Source organism: Artibeus jamaicensis, unplaced genomic scaffold (genome assembly GCF_021234435.1).
Source record: "Artibeus jamaicensis isolate MK-2021 breed Jamaican fruit bat unplaced genomic scaffold, CSHL_Jam_final contig_851, whole genome shotgun sequence".
Classification (NCBI taxonomy): domain Eukaryota; kingdom Metazoa; phylum Chordata; class Mammalia; order Chiroptera; family Phyllostomidae; genus Artibeus; species Artibeus jamaicensis.
Genome location: NW_026521986.1, coordinates 5748160 through 5763387, shown reverse-complemented (window position 1 = coordinate 5763387; position 15228 = coordinate 5748160). Strand labels below are relative to the sequence as shown.

The 15228-nt window shown below is 40.3% G+C and overlaps 1 protein-coding gene and 1 non-coding gene across 7 annotated transcripts in view; both read right to left on the bottom strand.

Moving 5' to 3' along the window:
• Positions 1 to 15228, bottom strand: part of SYNE2 (spectrin repeat containing nuclear envelope protein 2) — a 287326-nt gene that overhangs the window by 161043 nt on the left and 111055 nt on the right. For all 6 annotated transcript variants that reach the window (XM_053673375.1, XM_053673368.1, XM_053673369.1 and 3 more), the window contains exons 31-35: positions 13580 to 13759; positions 11134 to 11284; positions 3108 to 3266; positions 2292 to 2453; positions 379 to 480 (exon numbers count right to left, since the gene is read on the bottom strand). In XM_053673375.1, coding sequence (XP_053529350.1) covers positions 379 to 480; positions 2292 to 2453; positions 3108 to 3266; positions 11134 to 11284; positions 13580 to 13759 — 754 coding nt within the window. The remainder of the gene's footprint in view (positions 1 to 378; positions 481 to 2291; positions 2454 to 3107; positions 3267 to 11133; positions 11285 to 13579; positions 13760 to 15228) is intronic.
• LOC119059988 (small nucleolar RNA SNORA66) lies at positions 7759 to 7891 on the bottom strand. The gene has a single exon (XR_005084503.1). It is a non-coding gene; the product is annotated as a small nucleolar RNA SNORA66 (small nucleolar RNA).

Here is a 15228-nt window from a genome sequence, read left to right as displayed (position 1 = left end):
TGGCTCTCCATCTAGCAATTAATAAACCTAGAGTCGCTGGAGTAATATTTTCCTTCCCACACCCATGTCAACTCCTGAGGATCCCCCTTGTTCCCTGACATGGATGCACGGTGCTCTCTCTCCCTCCACACAAGAGGCCCGTGAAATAAGTGACATAAGAAAAAAAAATGCAAACAATAAGATTCATCCTAAAAGTGGAACAGAGATAATATGCTATATGACAACTATTAAAAATTTTGTTAGACTTAATATAGGAACAGAACAAAGGTGAATTAAATAATGATCCTAATTTTATTTTAGGTTGAAGATTCAAATTCTGGTTTGTGAACATCACTTTTGAGTACCTTCACTGTGACTATTAAATAAAAATTCTCTTACCTGTAATTCAAGAGGTATTTCACTGCTTTGAAGCACAAACTGTATTTTAGCCACTCTTTTAGAAAAGTCTGAGGATTTCTGTTCATGGATTTGTAACTCTGCCTACAACACATAATTTTAATAAAAGTATTTTTATTATAGACCTTATTTTCTGGCACCCATGACTGTCATTGCTAATATGCAGAAAATGAGAGCGCTTTTGAATTGCCCCTGATCATGTGTGGTTTGACAGAGTCCTGGGAGTCAGAAGCCCAAGCACCTTCATGAATGAGGACAAACGTAACAACGGAGAGAAGGGTCTGAGCTGTCAGACAGTAGAGCGGCAGTCGGGTTGTGCTACACCGGCGTGCAGGGCCACCTAAAGCTTCTGCATTGCACAGAGCTGTACAAGTAAACTGTGTCAACACAACAATTCACACACACATGTGCGCACACCCCACTTGCTGGTGGAATTTGGCCCATAAGCTGGCAGTTTATAATCTTTAATTTCATGTTTTAAAACAACCTGTACTTCAAGACAAATATAAGGGACTTAGTGGTCATTCAGTCACACTTAGAAAAATCATAGTTTTACTTCATTACTATTATCATAAACCCAGAAAACTCATAAATCTCCACACATACTGCAAATCTTTTCCAAATGCATAAAAATGGGTAACTGAATTTAAAAAGTGAATAAAATAACAAATTTTGCAGTCATCATTCACAATATATACATATATTTTTATATTACATTGAAGCGCAAAAGATTGCTAATATTTCACTGTGTTTGACCTACCAAGATAGTACTTTTTTTATGGTACAAACTAATAATTACATAAACCAACAAAACAATCAGAAAAAATTCTTCCTGAAGTTAAAAAAGTATAACTTTAATTCTTTTCAAATGGCAAAACCTGAGATTACTATTTTTAAAACTAACCTTTTTTGAACCTCTACAAAGATGTTCACCACCAGCCTAAGTTTTGTCTGTATTTCTGAGGGAGTGCTTAATTCACATTGTGGAAGTCGTCCATAATCCTGCTCTATGTCAGGGGCTAGCAGCCTAAGGGCTGGCGGTCTGTGTTTATGAACAGTTTCATTGGGACCCAGCTACTTTCAACCACTTGTCTTACCCATGATGGACTTCTTTCACGTTACAACAGCAGGGTCAGCATTTGTGACATTGATCAAATGATCTACAAGTGTAAAATATTTACAATTTGGCCCTTTAGGAAAAAGTTTACCTAATCCAGGGGCCCAGAAACCACCTGGAATGCTTATGCATTTTGATGGGGCTTCTCCTAGTTCTTAAGCTTTTATACACCATAAACCCCACTAGAAAGTTGGTGAATCCTATGGACCTGTTGTATATAATATTTTTAAAATAAAACATAAAATAAATTATGTAGAACTATTAAAAATTACATTGAGTTACTTATCAAAATATTTAAAATAACATTTATACTACGGTAATATGTATGCTTCTCTATTAACACCTCAAATAATACCATCTAGCAGTGGGCCTGCTAAACACCTCGCTTTCAAAGTCGTGATAAGGGTGACAGCAGCAACAACCAGATAACGATTTTTAAAACACCTGTGATTTGGTTAATAACAATGTCACATGTAAGTTCACCCTCCTATGTTTGCTGTTAGACATTCATGAAAATAAAGATGCGCTTTTTCTCATGGACGGTCATTTCATCCGTGAAGCCCGCGGCAGTCTGCAAACCCCAGATTAATGGCATCTGCTAACAACTTCCCAGATATCATAAAGGAAGCAACTCAGTGCAGGTCCCACTCAAAGATAATAAAAGAAATAAAAGATTTCTTTGTGATTTCTCTACCCTGCTTCAAGAAAGCCAAGTTATTATTAAAATGTCAACTGTGTAAAAAAAAAAAAAGCACACATTTTATCTCTGTTGAATTACCTTCAGCTTTTCTCTTTCCTCTTCAGTGAGCTGATGTGATTCAATTTTTCGAAGGACCTTTTCGGTCCACTCATCAATTCCATCTTTTAGGTTAAAAAGTTTGTCCCATAAAGCTAGAGCTCGGCCAAGATTTTCATGGCACTCTTCTGCCTTCTCATTTATCTGCCATAATTAACAAGAGAAATAACACATTTAGTACTAAAAAATAAACTTTTTCAAAGCCATTGTTGCAGTCAAATACTATTCTTAAATAAAATTTTAGTTTAAGTTTACTGGCTATTTTGCTTTATTACTCAATAAAAAATTTGCTTTAACACATCCTGTAGTTTCTTCTTCTACAAAAAAAAAATCTTAGCTGATGGGCTACAGGTTCTAAACAGTGAGAACAGGAGTCTTCCTAAGTTCTAAACCACAGTAAATAAAAAGCGCTTTTAAAAACCCAGGTGAGAACACAACAGAAATTCTTAACGTGTAATTCATTTTAAAAATATCATTAGTTCTCAAGTAAAAATACATTAAATAATATACAGTTGAACATTAATGCCTGCACAAATGAGGAACATATTAAATAGTTTATTTTAAATAAATTGAGTTTGCTCTTTTGTATACAGAAAATTACAGACCCATTTGTTAGTACTGCTTAAAAGTCCGGGTATGAAGGTTAATTTCTAACTCAAACTTTTACAGTATGTGAACGTTTTTACCATGAACTCTTTTGAATTTTGTAATGACATTAAAAACACTCAAGATGCAAATAAAAAAGATCAATTTAATTGCTATATAATAGAATTCCTCATCAATTAAATGATCACTTACATCAAGCCATCTGTCCACAATAATATTAGCCTCCTTCTCAAAAGGAGGCTCTTCAAAGGTTCTCATTTTATTTAGATGAAATTGTAGATTTTTGCAGATCTGGTTAATCTTGTCTACAACTTCTAAATGTTCATTAAATTCTTCTTTGACAACTTCAATCTGTTGAGAAGGTATAAAACATGTTTTAATCTACTGACACAGACAAGCTGCTAAGAAACGCGATTCTATTACTGGCTTTTATTGACTCACTTTCTCAATGAAAAGTGTTTATAGTCCTAACCATCTGGTGTAACAATAATTCCACGCCCAAATTTCCTCCCACTACACACAACAAAATATGATCGAAAACCATGTTTTTTTGTCCTTGGGAACTAATATTCTACCCCCAAAAGTATTTCCATTCAATGGTATAAAAAGTGATAGTTCCTAGACTGCTCCCACAGGAACCACCTGTAGAGTGAAGAAGAAAGTTCTCATCTGAATAAAACACACAGAACTCTGCAACATCTTTAATGTGACTTACCATTTAATCCCCTGTGATTCCAACTCCAGCATCATTTCTAACATGGAAGCTGAAAAACTATTTTATGAAAAGGCCAATCATCTTAAACTATAAAATTAAATTTGTTGACTAACGTAATCTTAGTGATTCACTTGCTTTACTAATCTTACACAAACACTTTTAATGACTACATAAAATTTGAAAATAGATTTCCCACAGCCAAAAATCTAAAAAGTATACACCCTAGAAGGACTCCCATTTCCAGTAATGTGGAGTAGACATACTTTTCCCCATCACCTCCCTAAGTAATATTAAAAACCCTGCACGTCATATACAAACCTAATTTCAGAAGACTGGGAAGAGGAGAGTTTAAGTAGGAACGAGGGCTATAGGCATCAGCCCCTGAGGAAAAACCTGCTGGTGAGCTCCCTGTAATTTCTTTTCCCCTCACATATCCCTGACTGTAGGCTGAAGAAGCCAACACCCGGTAACCTAACAGACAAAAAAGCCCCAACAAAAGCCTGCTCTCTTCATCCAGTGTACCAGGAATAGGGCAACCTTGCAAGGCAGAAAACTTTTAGAAAATAATTGCTCACTACAGACAAGTATTTTAAAAAAACTATGGCTCAACTCCCACCATACCAGCAAAGATCAGGTTCACAACCTAGACTTCCACCACCACCATCACCAGGCTATAACAAAAGCCCCACCTTCACCCAACCAGGGAAATGTCAGAGAAGGCCAAGTAGAGAGCCAGGCCTTTCGGTCCCTGGCAGTAACAAGGCACTTGCCCCTATGATGGGCCACACAGGGAGTTAGTTGCAAGGAACAGCTGGGGGTATCAGTGGAGGCCTAATGGGGAGTTGGAACTCATACCCTCAATTTGCAGTAACAGGGTGACCTGTATCTCCAATGTCGAGAAATTACCTTGTTTGCAGGTGACGTGGTTATCTACATAGGAGATACCAATAAATCTACAAAAATACTCCTAGAGCTAAATAGTTTCAGAAAGGCTGTAGAATACAAAATAAACATATAAAAATCAACTGTACTTCTACAGACCAGCAATGAATACATGAACACTGAACTTTAAAAATATAATACCATTTCTAATTACTCAAAAATTTAGATACACAGTTATAAATCCAACAAGACATGCATAGGACTTATTTGTTATAAACTACAAAATGCTAAGGAAAGAAGTCACAGAAGGTCTAAATAAATGCAGGGAAAAGCAGCTTCACGGACTGGAGGACTCAATATAGTAAAGATGTCAATTCCCCCCTCCCCCAAAATCTGATCTATAGGTTTGATGTAATGATCAAGTCCCAGTAACACTATTCTGTAGATATAGATAAGATTATTATAAAATTGACATGGAATGGTAAAAGAACTAGAATAGCTAACACATTTGAAAAAAAAGTGGAGAAAAAGCCTAAATGACTTTAAAATCTATCATGTGCAATAATAAGGATTATGTGGTCCTGGCAGAGGGACAGACACATGTATCAGTGGAAGAGCGCAGGGAACCCACAAATGGATTCACACAAATATGCCCAACTGGTTTTTCACAAAGGTGCAAAAGCAATTCGACAAAGGAAAGAGTACCTTTTACACATGGTGATGGAGCAACTGGACATCTACAGACAAAAACACAAACCTTAAGTCTCGCACATCATACAAAAAATTAACTCTAAGTGGATGATGGATTTAAATGTCAACCAAACACTATAAAACTTATAGGGGGAAAATGAGTAAATCTTCAGGATCTTGAGATAGTCAAAGAATTCTTAGATTTTTGAAACCAAAAGCACAACTTAAGAAAGAATAAATTAATAAATTAACCAAACTTAAAAACTTTTCCTCTGTCTTCAAAAGACCCTGTTAAGAGAATGAAAAACCAAGCTATAGTTTAGGAGAAAATATCTGCAAACCACATCTGACAAATGACTAATACCTAAAATATGAGAAGAACTCTCAAAACTCAACAGTCAAGCAATCAATCACTCTAATTAGAAAATGAGCAAAAAATATAAAGAGATACTTCCCCAAAGATACCATACAAATGTCATGTAGGCCAAAAAAAAAAGATCAATATCATTAGCAATTAGGGAAATACAAATTAAAGTCATAATGTGATACCACTACCTACTTGTCAGAGTGACTGAAGTAAAAAATGGACAATATCTAACACTGGGAAGAATGCAGAGCAATTAGGTCCCTCATACACTGCTGGTGGGGACGGAACTGGTACAGTCACTCTGGAAAACAGTTTGGCATTTTCTTTAAAAACTAAATATACAATTAACATACAACCTAGCAACTGTACTCCAGGGTATTTTTCCTGGAGACAGAAAAACTTAAGTTCACACAAAACCCCCTACATGAATGTGTAGAGCAACTTTACTCATAATAGCCACAAACTAGGAACAACGCAGATGTGCTTCAAAGTGTGAGTAGCTACATAAACTGTGGCACACGCATATCATGGGATATTACTTAGCAAGAAAAAGAAACAAATTATATTACATACAAGAATCTCAATGAATCTCCAGATCATTTTGCTAAGTAAAAAAGCCAATCCCAAAAGGTACAATCTGTATGATTTCATTTATATTAGGTTTTTGAAATAGCAAAATTATAAGAGCTTTCCATTAAGAAAACATACTCAAGGAAACAGAGGTTCTCTCTGCATCATTTTATTTTATTTTATTTTATTTTATTTTTTTATTTTTTATTTTATTTTATTTTATTTTATTTTATTTTATTTTATTTTATTTTATTTTATTTTATTATTTTATTTATTTTTGAGAGAGGGAAAGGGAAGGAGAAAGAGAGGGAGAGAATATTAGTGTGTGGTTGCCTCTCCTGCGCCTCCCACTGGGGACCTGGCCTGAAACCCACGCGTGTGCCCCTAACTGGGAATCAAACCGGCGACCCTTTTCTTTGCAGGATGGTGCTCAGTCCACTGAGCTACAACAGCCAGGACTTTCTCTGTATTATTTCTTATAACTGCATGTGACTTCTCTATAATTTATCTCAAAATTAAAAAATGTAACTAGAAATATTAAAATTTTTTGATGAAAAAATTACTGGGACCTTTCTCTTTCCAGACTTGACACTGCCCAATGCATTGGCAAGGCTGAATGAAATGCGAACCGTGTATTTTTCCTCCTAGTTTGCACTGAAGCATAATACATGTTTGTTCCATTAAATGAAAAATCGTACATATGCATCCATTCTAATTTTGATTACATTCAAAGGACTTTGTTGTTCCACTGGCACCAGCTACCAGCAGGTGAAGAGAAGAGAAAGAGCAGGAGCGGGTGCTCCGGCACTGACAGGAACTGCAGCTTTGGTCATGTAAGGAATGGAAGGGGGGAACGGAGGGAAACCGGTCCCCTCGGATATTTCCCGAATTTCAGTAGTCCCCTGATGGTTCGGCCTTCTCCTCTTTCATCTGCACTGTCTTTCACTATAGATAGTGGAAATTTGGCACCATACCTCAGATAAACATCCAAGTTTCTGTGGTTTTGAAGGACAAAAGTTCTCAGTGGTATCATATTCCAGCCACCGGTGCAAAGCATTGTGATAATACATGCTACAAAAACTGACTTTCTGAAGACAGTACCTAGCTCATCTCAAAATTGACTGAAAGTTGTATTAATAATCAACAGTACTAAAACTCGCTTTTTCCCAGTTAAAAAAGCATCTGAGAAAAAAAAATTAAACACCAGTGTATTAGAACTTCTATATATTCCACACGAAGTAATATATTATTTCAGCAAATATATAAAGTACCCATACACTAGGCACCATACTAGATAGAGGATTCTCAACATAGTAAGAAAATAATGCCTGGACTTTTATATCTTTCCTAAAGGTAATTAGAGTTATTTTATGAATTTTAGAAGCACCTTTTGTGAGAAAGGGGCGCAGATGAAGCAGTTATCCAATTCTCATTTCTGTACACACATACTGCAAATACTTTCAGGGAAGGCACTACTAGGACGATTGAAACATGCTTTGCAGTCAGATAGACCTGGGCTTAAATAATAATTTAAGTACCATTCAGTAATTAGCCATAGGCCATAAGTTTTTGTTATTTAATAGGAAACTCTAGGAAGCTCTTTTTTTTTTTTTTTTTTACACTGTCCCAGGACAGAATGGACCACCTCAGTAGCTTCTGAGGCCAGTACATTTCTATCTCCACAATTACTTTAGCAAACCTGGTTCCCTTCACTTCTGCAACATCATGCAGAGTTAGTGATCGAGTTTGCACTAAAGGAGCTCTTACCCTAACACCTGATGTAATGGTATTAGGTGGCGGACCTTTGGGAAGTGGTTAGTTAGGTCATGGAGGTGGAGCTGTCTCAACAGGACTGGTGCCCTGATATCAGTAAAGAAACTCCAGAGAGCTGTGTCGACCTTTCCGCCAGGGGAGGACTCAGGGAGAAGACAGCTGCAAGACAGTGACCTCAGGCAGGAATGCTGAGGGTGTAGGCCCCAGCCCAGGAGAGCTGCAGGAGCCCCTGCTGGGAAATAGAGGGGTGGGGAGGGCGGGCCATCCAGTCATCCCAGTGGGCCTAGAGGCAGATCATCAGGCCAAAGAGGATTACTTTCAAGCCTTAGGGCTTAATGTTGTTTGGTTGTTAGGTTTTGTTCTTACCTGGGACCAACCATGTTTTTCTTCTTTCCTATTTCTCACTTTGGGAAGGGGTGGATCCCTGTCCCACCACAGTATTTTGAAAATACAATTTAATTTCCTGGGTTCACAGCTAGAGAGATTTCCCTCAAAATGAAACGCACCTTGACTCTCAGCCATACCTGATATTTAGATGGTATATAGATGAGACTTTGGACTTAGGTTTTAGAGTTGATGCTGGAGCAAGTTAAGACTCTGGGGGCTGTTGGGGTGGAATGAATACACTTTGCATGTGAGAAGAACACAGATTTGGAGACGGGTCAACAGCAGAACATTGTAAACTATGAGAACTGTCTCCAGAGCTGTGAAAAACAAACTTCTGTTGTTTAGAAACCATCCAGTCTACCGTATTTTTGTTATAGCAGCCCAAACAGACTAAGACGGTAGCCATAGAGGCGCTAATACTGGCAGAAGGGTCAAGACCGGGGCTTAGATTTCCATCAGGGACACTCACCCAGGAGAGGGGCACATGCCTGAAGGTGATGGAAGTTCTACTGGCCAGCAAGCATACAGTTTACAGTTATGGAGTTGGTTATGCAGTTATGGGTGGTGGGCAGAGTGTTCAAGCAACTGAGAAGAGGGAGCATTCCAAATTCCAGATAAGCCACATGGGGGGTGGGGGTTAGAACGAGTCACCGCAAGATGTGCCTCTGTGGCCTGTGGATTGTTCTGAGCTAAAGTCAACTTGAGCCCAGGGACTCAGGAAAAACTTCTGCCCCTCCCTTAACTACCTAGATGAACTTGAACTTTAGGCCTTGACCTAAAAAGAGATTATCAGCTCTTCTGACATAGCTATAGAGCAGGATAAACTTCTACTCACTGAATGTGAGTAGAAGTTTTTGCTCTGCTTGTCATTCTGCCAAAACCCTTTCAAGTGCCCAAGGTACTTACCCCACCCCTAGCTAGGAATGTCCTATGTTCCCATTCTCCCTTTTTGTCTCTGATGTTCTTTAGTTCATGTGGGGTCGCTGACTCTCTCATGTATGCAGGATTCCCAAACATGTGTATTAAATTTTATTTTCTCTTGCTCATCTGTCTCATGTCTGTTTGATGGTCAGACCAGCCAAAAAAACCATACGGGCAGAGGCAACTGTTTTCCTCTCCGCAACCACACACACAGCGGGGTATCAGGGCTGACAATTGTGGTGAGGTAAGTCCCAGTCACTCTGCTAGGCACTTTTCCGACGCCACCTCACCAAACAGGACAGAAATAGGGTTTTGCTGGTAACAGAATCCCACTGGACAGGACAAAGGTAGGACGCAAGGTCCAAGGAGGATCAGCACATTCCAAGAACAGCTGCAAGCGAGAGAAGCCAGCTATGCCTGGCGAGAACACAGGCAGGGGCTCGGGATCTGGGATTAAGGCAGAGACCTTGCTTCTGAAATGAAAGCACCAGGAGGGGAACCGGCACCAGGGGCACAGTGCGGGGGTAGCTACATGAACTGGGACACAAGGTTGAGGGGATCTTGTACAGCTGATTACACTGGATTCTCTTAGAACTAAGGGAATCGCAGCTCCTTAAATCCACTGGAATGAGGCCAGAATCCTCGACTCTGAGACCACCAGACCCAAAGCTGCTTCTGCTGGATGGAACCAGAGGGGCTGCATCTAAGCAACTCCAGCTGACTGTCTGCTCATGGTCTGGGTGGCCTCCCTCAATTAAGTCTCTTAATAGGAATCCAGTTACAAGGCTCTTTCTGATTGGTCAGTTTCAAGACACTGAGTATGAGACAGTGGGTCCCTGACAGGGGCTATTCCTAGTCTGCGGCACTGGCCATGTGCTTGAATCCTAAGTGTCATTTCAGCTTCAGGGTCAGAAGTTCTAGACAAGGAACAAATTGCCCGCAAGAACTTGGTCTATTGACCTTGGTCTAAGAACTTCTACCGATGTTGCTCTCAACAACTGGGAAAGTTTAAAAAAAAAATGGCTAACAACCAGCTGAATCTAATAGACTAAGTTCACACATGCTTTTGACACTTGGACAGCACTTTAGCATAGTGCTCACAAAACCTATAGGAAAAGCAACGTTTTGGTGAATAGTAATAAAGTGTATTCTTTTCTAACAATCTTATTTTCTGCCACTCTGATTGATAACCACATAAAATCGTAGAAAATAATGACACCTAGTGTCCAAAAATGTTATTCTTCTTAGAATACAAAGCTGTGATTGGTGAGGCTACGAACCCAGAGCAGCCTTGAGATCAGTTCACGCACCTTCGCAGAAAGCAACTAAATAAAAACATAATTGTTCCTTTGTCCACCGACAACAGAGGGGATTTTCCTACTGTCTTCATTCTCCTGAGGCTGCAGTGAAGTCTCAGGCTCCTTTCAGGTAGTACACACACTGACCGGTATGACCTCGCACAGGTAGCAGCAGGGGTGACCCCCGACTCCAATGGGACCACAGTGCCAGCACCAAAACCCAAACAACCCTGGCTGGGTGGCCCAGTGGGTTGGAGCATCACCCCATACACCAAACGCTGTGGGCTCCCATCCTCGGTCAGGGCACATACCTAGGTTGGGGGTTGGATCCCCAGTCAGGGCGCAAACAGAAGGCAACTAATGGATGTTTCTCTCCCCTCCCCCAAATCAATAAACATATCCTTGGATTAGCCTTAGGAACAAACAAACATCAACTTGGGGGGTGATCTCTTTTAAGCTCTGTTGATGTACTGAGTAAATTCTTAGGTATTTGGTAAAATAGAGTCACTAGTAAGTTCATTTAAACCAAGTTTTGAAAACGGCTCCATTTATAATATCCTCTTGGGAGGCTCGGGAGCGGGGCCACGTGTGGGGCTTCCTTGGAACCGGACTCACCTCCGCTATCCGCTTCTTCAGGTTCTCCTTCCCCATGTACGAGGCCTGAAGGGAGATGACATTCTCTTCTTTTTGAATCAAAGTCGTCAAGACATTTTTAAAATTGTGATATTGTTTTAAGAGCTCCAACACTCTTTCACATTGGTCAAGGCTATAAAGAAGAAAAAAATGTCAAACAGCGAAATGTCTGAAAATAACAAAACCATTCTTTCTCTTTTTAATTATCCTACAATACAGACTAATACATTATAGGAGGATTTTTCTTCTTGACATGGTTTATAAGACTTTCACCAACTTAACCTAAGAATGGTGGCTCACTTACTCACCTGGCAAGTGGAGAGTAAATGACCACTGATTTAGTATTTTCGCCTGATCAATACTTACAAATCACCAGAAGTACACTCTAGAAAGAAACATACAATTCATAACCTTAAGGAATCAGCACCTCAATGTCATCCTTAACCAAAAGACATCTTGGAAAATTGTGTCTCCCTACAATTATTCTTAGGGTTTATTTTAAAAATAATTCATCAAGTCATAAATTGTTCAAGTCTACTTAACTCATTCTGTATTTGGTCCTTTTTAAAAAGTATAGTACTGATGATGTGGCAGTTAGGACACCTAGTGTCCAGTTACAGCTGGGCACGAATTTGTCATGTGACCTCAGAAAAGCAACTTTAGGTCTCGGAACCTTAATTCCTTCCTCTGTGAAATCAAACAGTAGACTAGATCAAATACTACCAACAGGCTTTATCTTACTACTGAACACGCAGGTTCTGAAGGAAAGGACACTCAGTGGAGTTCTGGGATAAAGGACCACCGAGAGCAGAGTGAAGGGGAATCACCAGTGAGCTGAGGCACCCCTGGACTAACTGCAGCAACAGCTTTCCACTGATCCACCACTTGGCCGCAAGGAGAAAGGGAAAGTGCCCCAGGTCAAAGAGGAGGGTCCAGTAGGAGTTGCCAAAACACATCCTGAAAAGGGAGGGGAATGGTTAAGACCACCTTGAACTCTCTTTTCTTGTCCTCTAATCTCCTACTAGTACTTTCTACTTCTTAGCCCAAGTAGAACCCTTGGCCTGGGTGATACAGGGATAGGGATCAGTCCTCCGGACCATTCCTACCAGCATGCAGAGAGTAAGGGGGAGAAGCCAAGGATGGAGTAGATTGAGCAGATTCGCCACCTGGGACTCATAGGTAATGGCTGTTACACAGTTAAGAAAACCTTTGAGCCATGCCTAGGCTCTGTAGGAAAGATGGTGGCAAGTGACGGGCACCATCTGCCATTCGAGTAGGGTGGTGTGGAAGAATAATGCCCCCAGCCACCAACAATGTGCATGTCCTAATACCTGGATCCTGTGAACATGTTACCTTATATGGCAAAAGAGACTTTGCAGTTGTGATTAAGTTAAGGGCCTTAAAATGGGACATTACCCTGATTTATCCAAGTGGGTGAAATATAACCAGAAGGGTCCTTACAGGAGGGAACCAGGAAGGTCAGAGTCAGAGAAGATAATGTGATGAGAAGCAGAGGTGAGAGCGACAGAGAGACTGAGGTTGAGATTAGAAGATGCCAAGACACTGGCTTTACAGAGGGAAGAAAGGGGCCCTGGCTGGGTAGCTCCATTAGTTAGAGCATCATCCCCATATCTCAAGGCTGTGGGTTTGATGTACAATCAAGGCACATACGAGAATCAACCAATGGCCCTGGCTGGTGTTGCTCAGGGGACTGAGTGCCAGCCTGCAAACCAAAGGGTCACAGTTTCATTCCCAGTCAGGGCACATGCCTGGGTTGCAGGCCAGGATCCCAGTAGGGGGCAGGCAAGAGGCAACCACACATTGATATTTCTCTCCCTTTCACTCTAAAAAATAAATAAAATCTAAAAAAAAAAAAAAAAGAATCAAACAATGAACACATCAGTGGGTGGAACAGCAAGTTGATGTTCCTCTCTCTCCCCTTCTCTCACTTCCTCTCTTCTGTCTAAAATCAATTTTTTAAAAAATGGAAGAAAGGGACACAGCCAAGGAATGTAGTAGGAGGTCTCCAAAAGACAAAAAAGGCGAGGACAGGGATTCATTCCTATTGTCTCCAGAAAGAAACAAAGCTTGATTTGGGGATTTCCAACCTCCAGACTGCAATGTAAGTTTGTGACGTTTTTAAGCCACTAAATATGTGGTAATTGGCTACAGCAGTAATAGAACACTAATGTAGGTGGGGTGATTAATATACCATGCATTTGATATCCTTCCTAGATAACTCAAGTTCATTCAAGTCCCAACCTGTGGTTCCAGGTCTGCTCAGACATCGACCCAGTGAGTTTCCAGCGTGAAACTCCTGTTTACCCTTCCATGAGGTCCATGGGAATGGGTTTTAAAGACACACATTTCAAAAAGTCACTCAAGCTACAGACCATTTTTCCGATTTTGGAGGAACTGTTTTCCTTACCATTCAGCGAAGGAAGCTTTTGCATTCTCCCACAGGAGTGCTGTATTTTGGCACTGCTGGTTCAGAGCTTTTTCTCTGCCGTCTTCGAACTGTGGAAGAGAATTGACCATATCTTGCAAGTGTTTCTTCTCTTCTTTATAGTCATCTAGGTCCTTATCCAGTTTGATTAGTAATTTTTTCCTTGAATATGAAAGAGAAAAGATTGATAGCCATTATTTGACAATTCGACACAATATAAATATGGGCAGTTGGGGAAGCATACCAACTTGAACTCGTCCTCATGAGGTTTATGAAGATGAAAATTACACATTGCTGTTACGGAGTTCAGGAGGCTCTTTGCATTTTTAGAATACTAATCTGGTGTTTTATATAATAAATATGCAAAACCAAAAACGGTAACATTTTCCTGTGAGGAGCACATTTGTAAAGGGTGTGTATATGCATGTGAGGAGTATGGGTGTGTAAATGGGTGGGAAAGAGAGCATGGTGTGTAAAGGAGAACAGAGACACATGGAAGAGCACTACGAGCTCCTGGGGAAGGGTGGGGGCTCAAGGAAGAGGGAACACTTATATTTCTATCCCATGTGTAAACAGCTCTCCCACATCAAGAAAGAGCTAAGGGTGCTAATGTGCAAACTAATCCTGGAAGGATTAACTCCATTCACCGAGGTCTAAATTGTTTTTATCAGATATCTACTGTCTCTACTTGCTCTTTTCCAATTTCTCTTGAATCTACTCCCATAAGCCTTTTACTCCCTATGGGTCCTCCAAAAACAGCTCACTAATCAAGACCTCCAACAACACTGCGGCATTAAACCAGGTTCCATTCTCGAACTTCACCTTCCTTCACTCGTCAGCAGCTGTTGACCCAGCTGCTTACCTCCTCCACTGAAAGGTCTTGTCGCTGGGTTCCCAGGACTCTCGATTTTCCTCCTACTTCACTGACCTCCTCAGCATCTTCGGCTGGTTCCTCCTCATCTCTCCCCTACCCCAGGGTACAACACTGACCTCTTCTCATCTATCTAAACACACTCCACTGCTCATGGCTTTGAACAGCATTCTAAAATGCTAATAACTCTCAAATTATACCTCCTACCCAGACCTCTCTCCTGACCCTTGACACCATCTGTTTTTAAGAGTCTTACTGATACCCATACATGAAAGCCAAAGAATTATTCTGAACCTATCACTTCTAAAACTGAGCACACCTGATCTTTTATTCATTACCTGATAAACATTAAGCTTTCTCACCTTAGTTAACGGTAACTCCAATATTTCTGTAACATCCTATGTCCAATGCGTCAACAAATCCTGTAGACTTTCCCTTCCTATAGACTTTAGAATATATACAGAATCTAAACCCTTTTCACCGTTTCACCACTGGTCCACACCACCATCATCCCTCATCTGGATTACTGAACTAGATCAAACTAGACTTCCTACGTCTTCCCTTGACCCCTACAGTCCACGGTCAACACACGAGTCACAGAGAAGCTGGTACAATAAAAATCCAATCACTTCCCTCTGCTCAGAACCTTCCAGTCACTTCCCAATGCCACTCAGAGTAAAACCTAAAGTAACCACATGGCCCAGAAGTCATGAGCTAAGCCCCACCCCATCCATTACCTCTGACCCCCTCTCCCCTCACT